General features: G+C 50.0%; 1 protein-coding gene across 1 annotated transcript in view; it reads right to left on the bottom strand.

Annotated features, from left to right (window-relative positions):
• The window catches only part of ARMC9 (armadillo repeat containing 9), a 197,676-nt gene that overhangs the window by 15,534 nt on the left and 164,888 nt on the right, over positions 1-17,254 (bottom strand). Inside the window, exons 22-23 of the mRNA XM_011951991.1 lie at positions 8,016-8,152; positions 3,069-3,198 (exon numbers count right to left, since the gene is read on the bottom strand). Of these exons, the coding sequence (XP_011807381.1) occupies positions 3,069-3,198; positions 8,016-8,152 (267 nt within the window). The remainder of the gene's footprint in view (positions 1-3,068; positions 3,199-8,015; positions 8,153-17,254) is intronic.

Genomic DNA, 17,254 nt, shown 5'->3' with positions numbered 1-17,254 from the left:
CACGCCCAGCTAATTTTTGTATTTTTAGTAGAGACAGGGTTTCACCATGTTGGCCAGGATGATCTTTATCTCTTGACCTCGTGGTCCACCGACCTCGGCCTCCCAAAGTGCTGGGATTACAAGTGTGAGCCACCACGCCTGGCAGGTCTGGACTTTTATTCCCCAGCCTCCAAGAAAGCAATTTTACAGCAAGACAGTTGCTGGAATTCACTGGAACAGAGCTTGAGTGGCCATTAGCCTTAAAACACCTGAAAGCTGAGCTAAGTAACCAGTGCCATCATTCAGTCTGCCACTGACCCAGACCTCCGTCCCAGGGGCTTCCTGCCCATCTACCAGTTCCTCTTCTGGGTGTGAGACCTCACCTGAAAGAGCAAGAGAACAGAGCTCAGGGAAGTTGAGGGGACATACGTTCCCCACCAAAGCCACATAGAGAACCACTCTTTCTCCCTTTCTCCCACTTGTTCATCAACAGGTACTCTGACCACCTAGGCCAGGCGCAGGAGCACAGCGCAGACGCCCTGCACTCCTGGCACACTCCCCGCAGACGCCCTGCACTCCTGGCACACTCCCCGCAGCCCTGCACTCCTGGCGCACTCCCCGCAGCCCTGCACTCCTGGCACACTCCCCGCAGCCCTGCACTCCTGGCGCACTCCCTGCAGCCATGCATTTCCTGCACTCTTGGCACACTCCCTGCAGCCCTGCATTTCCTGAATACCTTGCACACTGTGCACACTCCTGCATGCCCTACATTCCCTGTACACCCAGCAGGCCCTGCACACTCTCTATACCCTGGACACTGTGCTTGTCTCTGAGGCAGTGAGAGGCAGCCACATGACAACACAGTGGGGTCTCCCCACAGTCTCATGGGGGGACTCTGGCTCCTGTGAGCCTGGCAGAAGGGCGTGACCCGCACTTTGGGGTCAGGCAGGAGGAAGGGATGCTTAGCTGAGACCTGAATTGGGGCTGAAGCCAGCCTGACAAGAGATGGCCTCTTGTCATTTAGAATATTATGGCATTCTAGATGCGGTATACCATATACATATGAAGTATATATATCTCTCTCTCATCTAGAATGATGAGAGATGACGTTGCCAGTGAGGGAGGAAGGGGGAGATGGAACAACTTGTACTTCTCCCTCTTTCCATCCTATTCTTCCTCATACTGAACCCCTAGGCTTAAAATAAGAGCTGGCTTTAGTGACTGACACCAAGAGGAGGGCACCTCTAGGCTGGACCCTGAGGGGTCTTTGTGCCCAACAGAATCTTGGGGGGCCAGTTAGGCAACCCTGCTTGATGTAATGAGGTCTCTCGGGGTCGGCTGCCTACCTACTGTGAAAACAGTTCTTTCTGGGGAGAGAGGGCTGTCCTGGTGGAGAGCCTCAGAAATGAACTCAGCATTTGCAGGAAGTAAAAAGAAGCAGCCTACGCCGGAAGGGCACGTTTGGCCTGGCTGAACCGCAGGGGAGGATCCAGTCTGGACCGGCGGCATGAGAGAGCTTTGGCCCACCCCTCAGCGGTCTCTCATTTTGAGTCCCCATTTCAGGGGGATGCTGAGAGCCTGAGAACCCCTGGTCTGGCAGATGAGCTCCTCTTCAGCCACAGGGAGAGGGGAGGCCCAGGTAGGGGAGGTCAGTCCCTGGGTCCCCAGGCAGGTTGGCAGTGGGACTAGAGGAGTCCAGGGGCTTGGCCCCTCTCCAAGTAATGCGGCCACCTTTGACACCTCTGCTTCTTAGCCCGGACTGTCCCCACCCTTCCCTAGCCCAGGTCCTAAAGTCCTTCCCATCCTTCCCACAGTTCCAATTCGGCTTCTAGCCCATCCCCACCCAAGGAAGCTCAGCACACCCGTCTGCACCCCCTTTCTCGTGCACCCTCTTTCTCCTGCACCCCTTCTCCTGCACCCTCTTTCTCCTGCATCCCCCTTTCTCCTGCACCCCCTTTCTCGTGCACCCTCTTTCTCCTGCACCCTCTTTCTCCTGCATCCCCCTTTCTCCTGCACCCCCTTTCTCCTGCACCCCCTTTCTCCTGCACCCCGTTTCTCCTGCACCCTCCTCCTGTCTGCCACTCCCCATTGATTTCTTCTTCTGCCTCTTTCTCTCTCTCTGATTTTCTCCACCAGTGGGTGCAGGTTCTGCTCGGTCTTCCTGCTTGTCCTCTCCCGGGGCCCCCAGAACTAAGCTGAGCCTGCTCCAGCCCCGTATTTCACCGCAGGAGGTTGGCTTCCTTCATGGCCAGGAGGAAGTGGTGAGAGGCAGCTGGCGTGCCTGGTGGTCAGGGACAGGCAGCGTCTGAGACCCAGGCCAGGCCCCTCTCCCTGAACAGGTTTCTCCAGATCCAAAAGAAAGAGCTGGCGAGATTGGAAAAGTCCTTTCTAGACCCTAAAGAAGCCCTAATAACCCACAGGGCCAGTCTGTGCTCACGTGGTACAGTGGAAGAGAGGACACTGTTTCGTTTTTCTTCTGCTTGGGGGTCCAGTTTCTTCTTCTTCTTTTTTTTCATTTATTATTTATTTATTTGAGACAGGGTCTCACTATGTTGCCCAGGCTAGTTTCAAACTCCTGGGCTCAAGCAATCCTCCTGCTGCCTCGGCCTCCCAAAGTGCTGGGATTACAGGCGTGCGCCACCGTACCCCGGCCTGGAGGCCCAGTTTCGGTTTCAGGAAGTGACCTCTGAGCCAACCCATTTACTCACCTCCTTCTCCATCTTTCTGCCCTCCAGCCCACCTCCTCCAAATGCAAAAAGCTAAGACAGGACACTGTCCTTAAGTCACCCCATCACACAGCCCCGGACATGTCCGCCTGGCAGTTCTGAAAACTAGTCCTGTGGGCGTGCTTCTGAGCGCCGTGTCCCTCCCGTCTGACTGACGGCTCTCAGGCAGCACAGCCCTCCGAGCGTGGCCAGGAGTGGTAGCTGCACTTCACCGGGAATCTTGATGCTGCTCCTTGGCTTCCCCTGTCAGATGGTGGGCCTCAGAGGAGCCTTCAGGTCTCCTGGGTGCTCTGCATCCGGCGTGGGGCACCCGCTCCCAGAGCACCGAGAGTAAGGTTCGAGGTCTGGTGACATCCCCCTTACCTGGTGGTCTCTCCACTGCCCGGGTCCTGGGGCGCCTCCCTTGGCTGGCGGGAGGTCCCCGTGGGGGCCGGGTGAGGCTCCTCCTGGCGTGCTCTTGGGAGCCACTCTCCTGGCTTGGCGTTGATGGCTGCTGGGGAGGAGGAGAGAAAGTTCAGTCCACATGTGCTGTGGAGCCCCTCTAAGGATGCCCTCTCCTGGGCTGGGCTGGAAAGCCAAGAAAAGCACACACCCCAGGCCAGGCCCTGCGGGCTCCCTGGCGCCTGTGGCTTGGGATACTTGTTTACTCGTGCAGCCGGGAACTTGCCAGGCAGCGGGGGATGGCAGGCACACTGCTGGCGGCAACAGGCACAGCCCAGGGAGGTATAGATCACCCTGGCCGCTCAGCCTTCCTGGCACCCCTCAGCCTCTGGAAAGCCCTCAGAACAACAAATTGTCTCCCTGGGCCATGGCTAGGCACCTCCAGATGAAACGTGGAGGCACATTTGCTTATCTGAAACTCAAATGTAACTGGGTGGTGTGTAGTTTTATTTGCTAAAACTAACAACCTGAGAGGTAGGGTGCTCCTCACTGAGCAGCCCAAGGCTCCTTAATGCTGAACCCCTAAGTACACCCAGGGTGGCCAGGAAGTGCCCTCACTCCCAGTGACTGGTGCCATAGCTAATGCCCACCCGGAACCAGGCCACCTGGGATACACAGGAGCCCTTCACGGGGAAGCAGATGGAGAATCCTAGATAGCATCATAGCATACGGAGGGCTCCCCAGTGGCCTGGGGACAGATGTTCCTGCATCTCAGATGCCACGCACCCCTTCCACACCCCACCTCTCCTCTCCTCCTACAGCTGAGGGTGGCCATGTCACTGCTGCAGTGACTGTGACAGAGGCTGCATCTGCAACTCCCTTAGGCCAAGCTCCTCTCAGCTCTTTCATTTTAGAAGCACCTCTGCGGCTTTGCAATGTGATCTATTTAATCTTAAATATAAAGGGATCTTCCCTGCAGGTTTCCCTGTAGCAAGGGGCTTTGACTTCCAGATAATTCTCTTTTGACCCAAACGAGAATCTATTTCTGATACCAGAACCCAGCGGGTGGCACTGGGCGGTCTCCACCTGTATCTGGGTCTAGAAATAGAGCTTCAGGACAGGTGGCACCTGCTCAATATGCTTAGAATAAGGCCAGGAGACAAAGCATAGGTGTACAAGAGAATACTTGAGTGAAGTCACACTGAATTGCTGGGCTACACCCAGGGGAACCCCATTACAACGTGTGGAGTCACAAAGCTGTGCCCACGTCAGGAAGTCCTGTAGGACCAGGATCAGGAGCTTCCCAGGGCGTGTGAGGGTAGGGGACGGGGTGGTCATAAAAAGGAGGAACTGAGCTGGAGTGTCCTGAGACCATGAGGTGGTCTTGGTTCAACTGTCCCATTCTCCTCTCCTACTTCCTCCAGCACAGGACACACTGCAGACTTTCAGAGGTCCCACCGAGACCAGCCGAGCACAGTGGCTCACGCCTGTAATCTCAGCACTCTGGGAGGCTGGGGCAGGCAGATCACTTGAGGTCAGGAGTTCGAGACCAGCCTGGCCAACATGGTGAAACCCTGTCTCTACTAAAAATACAAAAATTAGCCGGGTGTGGTAACACATGCCTGTAATCCCAGCTATTCAGGAGGGTGAGGCAGAGGAATCACCTGAACCTGGGAGGCGGAGTTTGCAGTAAGCCAAGATCGCACCACTGCACTCCAGCCTGGGTGAGAGAGCGAGACTCCATCTCAAAAAAAAAAGAACAAGAGACCCCCTAACTAAGAAAGCCAGGAGCCAGGAGATGGGAGAGCCATGGGCGTGCACCGGGGGCTTCCTGGGACAGTAGTATCTCTTGCCTGCTGGTCCATTTCAGACAGGGCTGGGCATTTTAACCTCCAGGGCTATGAAGTCCCAAGGCATGTGATTTTGATATTGAAGATAGTCCCGGTTGGTGGGGAAATGAGAATAGCTTTCCTCAGGCCAATGTTTTGCAAAATGCTAAGCCATATTATTGGCCTTTTCCCTTGGGAACTATTTCCTCCTGGCATTTGGGGCTGAGTCTTTTACCTAGAATGTTCTTTCTGGCCCTGCGTTCAACCGATCAAGCAGTCTGAGGGTCCAACAGGTTCCCCCTCATGAGTTTTCCCTGCGGTGCTGACTGAACGCAAAGCGCAAAGGCTCTTCCTCAAGAAACTCAACGTGAAGGTGGGGGTTTCCACGGGGTCTCTGGGTGGGGCGTTAGTTCCCAGCACAGGCCAGACTCAGCAGCAAGCTGTGTGCAAGGAGACCTGTGGCGACTACTGCCTGGGGCCAGGATGGGCCTAGGGCAAGGTGAGCGAGAGAAGGGAAGTGGAGGGGGCCCCATGCCTGTAATCCCAGCACTGCGGGAAGCTGAGGTGGGAGGATCGCTTGAGCCCAGGGGTTCAAGACTAGCCTGGGCAGCACAGAGAGACACCTCTCTCTACAATCAATCAATCAATCAATCTATCAATCAATTGAAGTGGAGGGGAGGGATGGAGAAGCAGGACTGTCTGGAGGAAGTCACAGCAAGCTCCTGAGCAAACAGAAGGCAGCGTGGCTCAGGGGTGCCCACGCCCAGCCCAGCACTGCCCGCTCTCTGCTCTCCCTGATGCTCATCCCCCTCCACATCACTCATCCCCTGGCTTAACGGGCTTAATTGCAGTCCCCTTATCTGCAGAGCCCAGACAGAGCACAGAAGCAGAGGCCTGTTTGCCATCTATCCCTTAGGCAGAGGCTGGTGACAGGACAGGGAGAAGGGCAGGGAGGTCAACTGGGGAGACGCAGCAGGCCGTGGGCAGGCCTGTCTGAAAGAAAGTAACTCAGAATGGGAATCTACTCCAGGCATGGCAAAGGCTTACTCATGACCTAGAGGAAACTTCACATGGGGCTTGGTTTTTCCAAAGGAAGAACTTTTTGTCAAGTAAAAGGATTTTAAAGGAGACTAAGAAGGCCAGGCATGATGGCTCACGCCTGTAATCCCAGTGCTTTGGGAGGCTCAGGCGGGAGGATTACTTGAGACTAGGAGTTCAAGACTAGCCCAGGCAACAGAAAAACTCCATCTTTACAAAAAATTAAAAACAAAACACACACTTTGCCTGGCATGGTGGTGCATCTGTAGTGCCAGCTACTCAGGAGGCTGAAGTGGGAGGATCGCTTAGGCACAGGAGTGTGAGGCTGCAATGAGCTATGTATGATTGGCCACTACACTCCAGCCTGGGGGACAGAGTGAGACCTTGTCTCAAAATAAAATAAAATAAAGTAAAATAAAATAAAATAAAAGGAGGACTAGGGGTGTTGGCCTGAGGCTCAGAGCGGGCCTGGCAGGGCCAGGGAGGGTAGTGACTATTCCTGGTCTCTGGCAGGTGGAGAAGAGCAGGGCTGGGGGTCAGTGTCCTGGGTCCCAGCCAGGCTGAGCCAATAGGAGCAGGCCTGAGGAAGAGACACTCAGAACACAGTCTCAGCATTTGGGGCAGGTTAACGGTGGCATCGACAGCAGGATTTGGGAAGAGCACTGCTTTGGCTCCAGCTGGTCCATCTGGGGGGCTGGTGGGCAAGCTGCTACCTCCCTAGGAAGAAGCACTGGCAACCACCAATGACCACCAAGGCTGAGTCTCCTGGTGGGTGCCCACCCTGTTCATGCAAGCACCTGGAATGTGCCCGGGCCCAGACTTTGTCAGGGCTAAAGTAAACTGTTCTTGAAAAGAACAATAACATCAACACTGCAGCAGCTGCTCCTTGGCCATTTCCATCCATGCCAACCTCAAGTGCCTCCGCCCTGCAGGTAACAGCATGACAGCTTCCCAAAGGCACATCCAATCAGTGCAAAAATAAAGGGCCTCTTAGTGGTCATTTTGGTAAAGCAAGGATGTTACCGCTACGTTACCCTGAATGTACTGTGGAGCCTTTTAGGAAGTCCAGGCCTAAGAATTTGAAATCAGTTTTAACTCAATGGCATTCAGTCAAATTGGCAAAACTTGTTAGACACCCCCTAAGACCTCCACCCTGACAGCAGAAATCTCTGGAGAAATTACTAAGCTGCTTATCTTTAGAGAGCACACGAATATTGACAGCTCTAGTAAAGCACGCGTAAAATAACAATAACTGCTGATCAATGCTGGCAAAACCTCTGAAACTGCTCACCACCAGGAGACCCAGGGTCCCAAATAACCCAGCCACTGCTGACTCGTCACTGGCTACTGCCCTGAACCTGGGTCTGGAAGCGTCTGAATCCAATTGTGAGCAGATGCAAGTTCTCAGCTGTTTCTCAGACAGGAATCCAACCCGTTCCTCTGTTGTTTTTCCTACTCAAATGGAAATTAGAGTCTTATCTGAACTGCTCATAATCCTTTTAATTTCCTTTCAAAAATTAAAAAAAAATACTTTGTACATTTCTGATTCAAAGCATATATCTTTTTTCTGGCATCTAAAAAATACTTTTATCTCCCATCAGCCTCTGGTTAACTCAGCCAGAAGTTTCAAACGCGTTTGGATCCCAGAGTTGTTTGTGCTTTTAGTTGCACATTTCTGCCTCGGTCCAGCCTTCCAGCAGGCGGCTGACCTCCTCTGCACGAGAATCTGAGCTACCAGAACCAGGGTCACAGATCTACATCAGCCTGGGATTCCTCCTCTGAAGTTTAATATTAAAGCCGGCTTTCACCAGTCAGAAATCTTGCCCCAGGAGCTCCCAGACGGGACAGCAGGCAGTGCTCCGAGAAGGGGACGCAGAGGACCAGCCCAGCGTGGGTCTGGCTGTGGGCTGGGAATCCCGTGAGCCTCTGTGACACAGGGCTGTGGCTGAGACCAGAGGGCTTCCCAGGAGCAGGTGTGCGTCTGCCACTCCTGCTGCTGTTTCGCGTGGGTTCTAGACATCACAGTCCCAGAACTGACCCGACGTGCTGCCCATGTTCTTACATGAAGAGGAGACGCGGGACCCTGGGGTGCTGAGCTTGCCCTCCCTGTAGACAGCCTCCTGAGGGTTTGGCAGGGCCTGCGGGTGGCTGTTTGTGGGGTGTTGGGCTGTCTGGGGAGGTGTGTGATGGTCTTCCAGCCTGGAGAAAAACATGAAAAACAGTAGTAAGTACAGCCAGCCAGGAGATTCGGACCGCTGAATGCTGTGCAGCATCACAAATACAGGAGGGGGCGGTGCCTCAAAGTCCTGTTAAACCATCATTAGCATATCAGACCTTTTAAAGGGTCTTGGCAGGAGCCAGGAGGCTGACCCTGTGAGGCAGTAGCCTCCCCTTGCTCCTGTTAGCCCCCTTCTGTATTCACAGTGATACATGCGTGGTGTATTCCTAACACACAATTATGTCTTACCACTCTGGGTGACGTGGGACCATGACATTTCAAGCAAACAGCATAAGGCACCGATCTCCTGGTTTTCTCCAAGGATTAAGCATGTGAATGAAGGGATGAATCCAACCAGAGAAGACATAACAAGTCATGTCAGCCGTGGCAAGTGTTGGCCAAGAACAAGACTGAAGAACTTTCTTCTTTTTCTCTTAGAGACAGGGTCTCACTCTGTTGCCTAGGTTGGAGTGCCATGGTGCAACCACAGCTCACTGAACCCTTGACCTCCCAGGCTCAAGGGATCCTCCCATCTCAGCCTCTGGAGTAGCTGGGACTACAGATGGGCGCTTCCACACTCAACTGATGTTTTTATTTTTTGCAGAGACAAGGTCTCTCTCTCTGTTGCCAGGACTGGTCTCAAACTCCTGGGCTCAAGCAATCCTCTCACCTTGGCCTCCCAAAGTGCTGGGATTGCAGGCATGAGCCATTGTGACTGGCCTAGAACTTACTTTCTTATAACACTACCTAAAGGATGTGTGCAGAACAGCTCCTTTGCAGTGACTAATGTTGGCACCCAAGCTGGGGGAGACACCCTCGCCCAGCAGGCAAGCGCTGAGAGCTTCGTGCACCAGATCCAGCCAGATGCGAGGGCCAGCTGGCTGGGACAGCCTCATTGGGTCAGCCTTGACCACAGATCCCTGAGGAAGGCCCTCTAGTTATCTGTAAGGCAACGGAGCACTCGCTCCCCCTTCCACAAGGAGATATGGGCCACCTACTCCAACAAGGGCTCGGTGGGGGGCACACAACAAGCTCGTGCCTGCCTAGGGCTGGGCCCTGCAAATGGCTGTTCTTTAATGTCAATTTCATATGTCTGGCTGGGCGTGGTGGCTCACACCTGTAATCCCAGCACTTTGGGAGGCCAAGACGGGCAGATCACTTGAGGTCAGGAGTTCGAGACCAGCTTGGCCAACATGGTGAAACTCCATCTCTACTAAAAATACAACAATTAGCCAGACGTGGTGGTGTATGCCTGTAGTCCCAGCTACTCAAGAGGCTGAAGCAGGAGAATCACTTGAGCCAGGAAGGTGGAGGTTGCTGTGGGCCAACATTGTGCCATTGTACTCCAGCCTGGGCAACAGAGTGAGACTCTGTCCCAAAAAAAAAAGAAAGAAAGAAAAAAAAATTCACGTGGCTCAACCCAACACCAAAGATAAGGAGACGTGTAACCACCCTGAGGTGGGCAGGAAAGTCTTCCCAAGGTGGGTGATCAGTCTTTTTTTTTTTTTTTAATAGAGACAAGGTCTCACTGTGTTGCCATGGCTAGTTTTGAACTGAGCTCAAGTAATCCTCCCACTTTGGCCTCCCAAAGTCCTAGGATTACAGGCGTGAGCCACCACACTCCTAGCCAACTCAGTTTTGAACTCTTGAGTTGGGGTTTGCCAGGTGCCAGAAGAGGGAAGGTTTTCCAGCAGAAGTAACAACACGAGCAAGGTGAAGAGGGGAAAAATATCTATACATCTATATATGGTGTGTGTGTGTGTGTGTATATATATATATATATATTTGTGCTGCATTGTTACAGAAAGATTTAAAAAATCACAAAATATGGGCGCCCCCTACCTCCCTTTCCTGAAAAGACCTGTGCGACAGTAGCGTGGAGGGGGCAGGGTGTCCTGGGGGGCTCTGATGCTTGTGGCAGGGGTGTCAATTGAGAAGCACCCTGTAAGGCCAGAATTTAAACTTGAACCCCAAGTAATGCAGAACCAAAGGAATGACGTTCCCTGCTAGAAAGATCATTCTGTCCACGGTTGTGGAAGGTGGACAGTGGCAGGGAGCACTGTTAGGAGGACCTCCCCGAGCCGTGAAGGTTGGTGGTGGGCAGGACGGGGTGGGAGGAGCGTGCAAACCTGCTGGACTCTGGCTTGGCTGTTTGCGGGCACTCATGCCATGCCCTGCAGCAGGGGACTCAGATGGCAGCTGTGTTGGTCTAGGAAATGCTGAATTGGGGGTGCTGTAGGGACATATCTGGGCTGAGTGTGGGTGTCATCAGTGAGTAGTGGAAACTAGGGAACAGGCAGGATGGAGTGAGGGTCTTTGATGGGGCCTCTGGAGAGGAAGGGGGTAAGAGGCCGAGGTCAGCACATGGGGACTGGGGTGGAATGACTCCCAGGAGGGGTCAGCAGCCAGCAACTGAAAGAGCGGGGACAATGTGCCCTGAGTGTCCTCGGGGGTTGGAAACTGGAAGGTCACCTGTGGTCTTGGCAGAAATACCCTCTGGAAGTCATCACCTGGCCACAGAGGGCTGAATGCAGAGGAAGATGGGGCAGGGACACAGCCAGAGCGGGTCTGAGAGGAAGGGAGGCAGAGCCCCAGAGCCTGTCGAGAGGCCCGAGGAAGGCAGCAGGAGGGGAGGATGAAGACAGAGCAAAGGATGTGTTCAGGGATTGCACAGAGATCAGGGAGACAGAAGGATCTGGAACCCATGCAGGGGGCAGGGTTGGGTGGGAAGAAAATGGCCAGGGAGGTGCAGCTGATGCTAGGCTGAGGTGGGGTAGGAGGGTCCCCACTGCACAGCGCAATTATGTTTATCTGCAACCTTTTTTTTCCCTTGATTATAAAGCCAGTAAGTGTTTATCATGAAAAATTAGGTAAATATATAGAATATATAAATGACCTGCCCTCCCAATATCTAAGCACAACCACTTAACATTTGATTTTTTAAAAAAATTCAAAAATATGCAAATACACACTTAAAAATACTAGCTTGGGTTCATTCTAAATGGCTAGCATGCTATATTCACACCATTCTATAATTTGCTTTTTCACTTAGCAATATATTGTGAGGCTCTTCCCATGTCATTCAATATTTTTCTAAAATATCATCTTCAGTACTCTTTTGTGTGAATATATCATACTTTATATAACCAGCCTCCTATTTTGGGAATGTAACTTTTTTTTTTTTGAGATGGAGTCTCACTCTGTTGCCTAGGCTGGAGTGCAGTGGCGTGATCTCAGCTCACTGCAACCTCAGCCTCCCTGGTTCAAGCGATTCTCCTGCCTCAGCCTTCCAAGTAGCTGGGACTACAGGCACCTACCACCGCACCTGGCTAATTTTTGTATTTTATTTATTTATTTATTTATTTTGGAGGCAGAGTCTCGCTCTGTCGCCCAGGCTGGAGTGCGGTGGCACGATCTTGGCTCACTGCAAGCTTCGCCTCCTGGGTTCACACCATTCTCTTGCTTCAGCCTCCCTAGTAGCTGGGACTAGGGGCGCCTGCCACCACGCCCAGCTAATTTTTTGTATTTTTAGTAGAGATAGGGTTTCACCATGTTAGCCAGGATGGTCTCATTCTCCTGACCTCGTGATCTGCCCGTCTCGTCCTCCCAAAGTGCTGGGATTACAGGCGTGAGCCATCATGCCCAGCCAAATTTTCGTATTTTTAGTAGAGACGGGGATTCACCATCTTGGCCAGGCTGGTCTGGAACTCCTGACCTCGTGATCCACCCGCCTCGGCCTCCCAAATTGCTGGGATTACAGGTATGAGCCATTGTGCCCAGCCTGGGAATGTAATATTGAATTTTATGAATAATATTGCAACAAATAACCTTGTGTGTGTTTATATATAGATATCTATTTGTATCTATCTAACTACCTACCTATCATCTATCTGTCTATCCTGTGAACATCTGATTACTTCTCAGTATAAAATCCTAGCAGTGGGCACGGTGGCTCACACCTGTAATCCCAGCACTTTGGGAAGCCAAGGCAGCCGGATCACTTGAGGTCAGGAGTTCCAGATCAGCCTGGCCAACATGGTGAAACCCTGTCTCTATTAAAAAAAAAAAAAAATTAGCTGGGCGTGGTGGCAGGTGCCTGTAATCCCAGCTACTTGGGAGGCTGAGACAAGAGAAAGGGGAATCGCTTGAACCCGGGAGACCAAGGTTGCAGTGAGCTGAGATCGTGCCATTGCACTCCAGCCTGGGCGACAAGAGCAAGACTCTTGTCTCAAAAAAAAAAAAAAAAAAAAAAAAAAAAAGTCGTAGCAGTGGAATTACTGATTCCAAAAGTACTAGTGGCTGGGCTGGGCATAATGGCTCACATCTGTAATCCCAGCACTATGGAAGGCTGAGGTAGGAGGATTGCTTGAACTCAGGAGTTCAAGACTACGCAACATAGCGAGACTCTGTCTCCACAAAAAATTAAAAATTCAGCCAGATGTGGTGGCGCATGCCTGTGGTCCCAGCTACCTGGGAGGCTGAGGTGGGAGGATGGTTTGAGCCCAGGAAGTCAAGGCTGCAGTGAGCTGTGATTGTGCCGCTATACTCCAGCTGGGGTGACAGAGCCAGATGCTGTCTCAAAACCAAACCAAACCAAACCAAAAAAGTCCTGGTATTCTGATTGTGTGCAATACATACTGTCATAGTCCTCAAGAGGACTAAGATTCTAGATTTATCCACACTCCTGGCAATGGGATACCAGAGGGTGCTGGTGGTGAAGGAAGGGTCATAATTTTTTTTCTTTGTTTTAGTTAGGAATATTTATGTACTTAGTGGTTCACCAAGCATATAATAACTCCAAATCAGTAAAAACGAACGTCAGAAATGGCAGCATGGCTATATAAATTACGGTAGGTAAATATAATATAAATCATTAAATCATCTTTTACAGGATGTTCAACAATGCAAAAGAAAACAAACAAAAATCAAACTGCAAACAAACCATATACACATGTAGACACATACACAAACACTGAAAGGTTTCTCGTTTGCTGAAAATATAGGTAGGAAAAAACTACACTAAATGTAACGCACTAAAATGATGATCACAATTCTCTCTGGCTGCTGGAATAAATATTTTTTATTTTCTTTGTATTTACTTGTTCCATACATGTTTTTGACTACGAGTAACAAAAGTTCACCACCACTGGTTTAAACAGTAAGGGAAATGTCATATTCAACATAAACAGAATTCCAGAGGTGGCGAGTACAGGGTAGGGAATGCGAAGCTGAGTGACTTTGCTGCAGATCCAGGTTCTCTCTGCCGGGTTTCCCTGGCCTTCCTGGTGTGGTTTTGCTTTTGTTTTTAGAATTGTCACTTTGTGGCTGGGCGCGGTGGCTCAGGCCTGTAATCCCAGCACTTTGGGAGGCCAAGATGGGCGGATCACGAGGTCAGGAGATGGGGACCATCCTGGCTAACACAGTGAAACCCCGTCTCTACTAAAAATACAAAAAACTAGCCGGGCGAGGTGGCGGGCGCCTGTAGTCCCAGCTACTCGGGAGGCTGAGGCAGAAGAATGGCAAGAACCCGGGAGACGGAGCTTGGGGTGAGCTGAGATTGCGCCACTGCACTCCAGCCTGGGCGACAGAGCGAGACTCCATCTCAAGAAAAAAAAAAAGGAATTGTCACTTGGTACAAATAGGATGGCTGCAGGGCCTCCAAGCACAGCATCTCAAGCAACAGTCAAAGACCAAAAGGGGAAAAGGAAGTACAGAATTTCTCAAGCCCTTCATAGAAGTTGGAAAATCTTAGATCCCATGGCTGGAATGGATTGCATGCCCATTGAAATCATCGTTGACAAGGGGAGTTAAATTTAAAACACTAGGCTAAATTAATCAAATCCAACCTCCAGGGCTGAGAAGGGGTCCTAACCTTTCCTAAAGAACATGCTCACCCATTGCCTTGAACATACGAAGTTTCTTTCTTTTTTTTTTTTTTGAGACGAAGGTCTCACTTTGTTGCCCAGTGGCACAATCACAGCTCACAGGAGCCACGACCTCTGGGACTGAAGCAATGCTCCTGCCTCAACCTCCCAAAGTGCTGGGATTGCAGGTGTGAGCCACCATGCCTGGCCTCAGGTTTCTCCTAGCAAGGAAATATATCAAACAAGACCTAAAGAAATGGAGAGTCATCCTGTACTTGCACACAGGATGGCTGTATTCATTTTCTACTGCTGTTCTAACAAAGCACCATAATTTTTTTGTTTTAATTTTTAATTTTTAAGGCCAGGCACAGTGACTCATGCCTGTAATCCCAGCATTTTGGGAGGCTGAGGCAGATGGATCACCTGAGGTGGTGAGGAGTTCAAGACCAGCCTGGCCAACATGGGGAAACCTCTTCTCTACAAAAAATAAAAAAATTAGCCAGGTGTGGTGGCATGGCGCCTGTAATCCCAGCTACTTGGGAGGCTGAGGCAGGAGAATCGCTTGAACCTGGCGGCGGGGGTGCAGTTGCCAAGACTGTGCCACTGCACTCCAGCCTGGGCAACAGAGCAAGACTTCCTCTCAAAAAAAAATTTTTTTTTTAGATTTTTGTGGGTACAGTAGGTGTATATATTTATAGTATACATGGATTGTTTTAATACAGGCATGCAATGTGTAATAATCACATCATGGAGAATGGAGTACCCATCCCCTCAAGTATTCATCCTGTGTGTAAAAAAAAATCCAATCATACTCTTTTAGTTATTTAAAAATGTACAATTAAATTATTATTGACTATAGCCACTCTGTTGTGCTATGAAATACCAGGTCTTATTCATTTTTTTTTTTTTTTTTTGAGATGGGGGTCTCACTCTGTTGCCCAGGGTGGAGTGCAGTGGTGAGATCTCTGCTCACTGCAACCTCCGCCTCCCAGGTTCAAGCGATTCTCCTGCCTCAGCTTGCCAAGCAGCTGGATTACAGGCGCTCACTACCGCACCTGGTTAATTTTTGTATTTTTAGTAGAGACAGGGTTTTACCATGTTGGCCAGGTTGGTCTCAAACTCCTGACCTTAAGTGATCTACCCACCTTGGCCTCCCAAAGTGTTGAGACTACAGGCGTGAGCCACCACGCCTGGCCCATTCTTTGTAACTCTGTGGTTTTTTTTGGCACCCATTAACCTTCTCCATCTTCCCCAACCGCCGCCCCCAACCAACTACTCTTCCCGGTCTCTAGTTACCCATCCCTCTGCTCTCTATCTCCATGAGCTCAACTGTTTAGATTGTTTAAGTAAGTGGGAACATGTGATGTCTGACTTTCTGTGCCTGGCTTATTTCATGTAGCATAATGATCTCCAGTTCCATCCATGCTTTGCAAATGACTGGATGTCATTCTTTTGCACAGAATAATACTCCACTGTGTATATGTACCACATTTTCTCTGTCCACTCATCTGCTGATGGACACTGAGGCTACTTCCAAATCTTGGCTCCTGTGAATGGTGCTGCAGCAAGCATGGGGTGCAGAGCTATCTTTGATACATGGACTTCCTTTCTGTTGGGTATATATCCAGCAGCAGGACTGCTGGATCATGTGGTAGCTCTATTTTTAGTTATTTGAGGAATCTCCAAACTCTTCTCTATAGTGGTTGTGCTAATTTACATTCTTACAAACAGTGTATGAGGATTCCCTTTTCTCCACATTCTTGTCAACATTTGTTATTGCCTGACTTTTGGAGATACGCCGTTTTAACTGGGGTGACAGGGTATCTCAGTGTAGTTTTGATTTGCATCTCTGATGATCAGTGATGCTGAGCACCCTTTCATAAGCCCGTTTGTCCTCTGTGTGTCTTCTTTTGAGAAATGTCTATTCAAATCTTTTGCCCATTTTTTAATCCAACTATTAGACTTTTTCCTAAAGAGTTGTTTGAGCTCCTTTTTAATTCTGATTATTAATCCTTTGTCAGATGGGTAGTTTGCAAATATTTTCTCCCATTCTGTGGTCTGTGTCTTCACTTTGTTGGTTGTTTCCTTTGCTACAGAAGCTTTTTAACTTGATGTGATCCCATTTGTTCATTTTTGCTTTGGTTGCCTGTGCTTGTCGGGTATTACTCAAGAAATAATTGCCCAGAACAATGTCCTGGAGATATTCCCCAATGTTTTCCTGTAGTTGTTTCATAATTTGCAGTCTTACCACAACCTTAGTGACTGAAAACAACACAAACTTATCTCACAATTATGGAGGTCAAGAGTTTACAATGGGTCAACAGGGGCGCATTGTTTCTGGAGTCTCTAGGAGAGAATTTATTTCCTTGCCTTTTCCAGTTTCTACAGGGTGTCTGCATTCCTCGGTTCATGGCCTTGCGTCACTCAGACTTCTAACACAGTTTTCACATCTCCTTTTGTTTCTGACACTCCTGCTTCCCTTCAGTAAGGCCCCTTGTGATTACATTGGGCCCACCCAGATTATCCAGAATCATCTGTCTCTAGATCCTTAACTTAATCACATCAGCAAAGTCCTTTTTGCCATGTAACGTCATTTAGTCACAGGTTGTGGGGATTGGGATGTGGACATCTTTGAGGGACCATTATTCTGTCTTAACATATAAAATTAATATGATGTAATGCTGCGCAGTGACTTAACATTGCAAATACTTCAGTTATCTTGAAAACATTACATAAATTTAATGTGACACTAATCAAAATCCTAAAAGGATTTTTTAAGGAAGTTGCCAGACTTATTTTTAAATGCTTACGGAAAAATAAAGGTCTCTACATAGTTAAATCCACTCTGAAAGAGAAGGCGGAAGGCAGGCGGGGAGAGGGGCTTTTCCTATGCGATATTTATGCTAAGAACCTTTGCAATAAACACTGGTGTGGCAACAGGCAACTGGACAATGTGTCAAAATAGAGAGCTAGGGTAATTGGAGGGGATACAGAATTAAAGTGGCACCTTGAATCAGTGGAGAAATAATGAGCTGTTTATAGGTGGTGTAGAGAAGAGTGCTCTCTACCTGGAGAAAAATAAGCCAGGATGCCTATCTTACATCACATGTAGTGGTCTCTTATCTGTAGAGGATGATGTCCAAGACCCCCAGCATTCAAACGTTTTTTTTTTTTTTGAGATGGAGTCTCGCTCTGTCGCCCAGGCTGGAGTGCGGTGGC

This window comes from Colobus angolensis, unplaced genomic scaffold, assembly GCF_000951035.1.
Source record: "Colobus angolensis palliatus isolate OR3802 unplaced genomic scaffold, Cang.pa_1.0 Scaffold33, whole genome shotgun sequence".
NCBI lineage: Eukaryota > Metazoa > Chordata > Mammalia > Primates > Cercopithecidae > Colobus > Colobus angolensis.
Note: the sequence above shows the minus strand (reverse complement) of the source record. Positions and strands in the feature narration are given on the sequence as shown.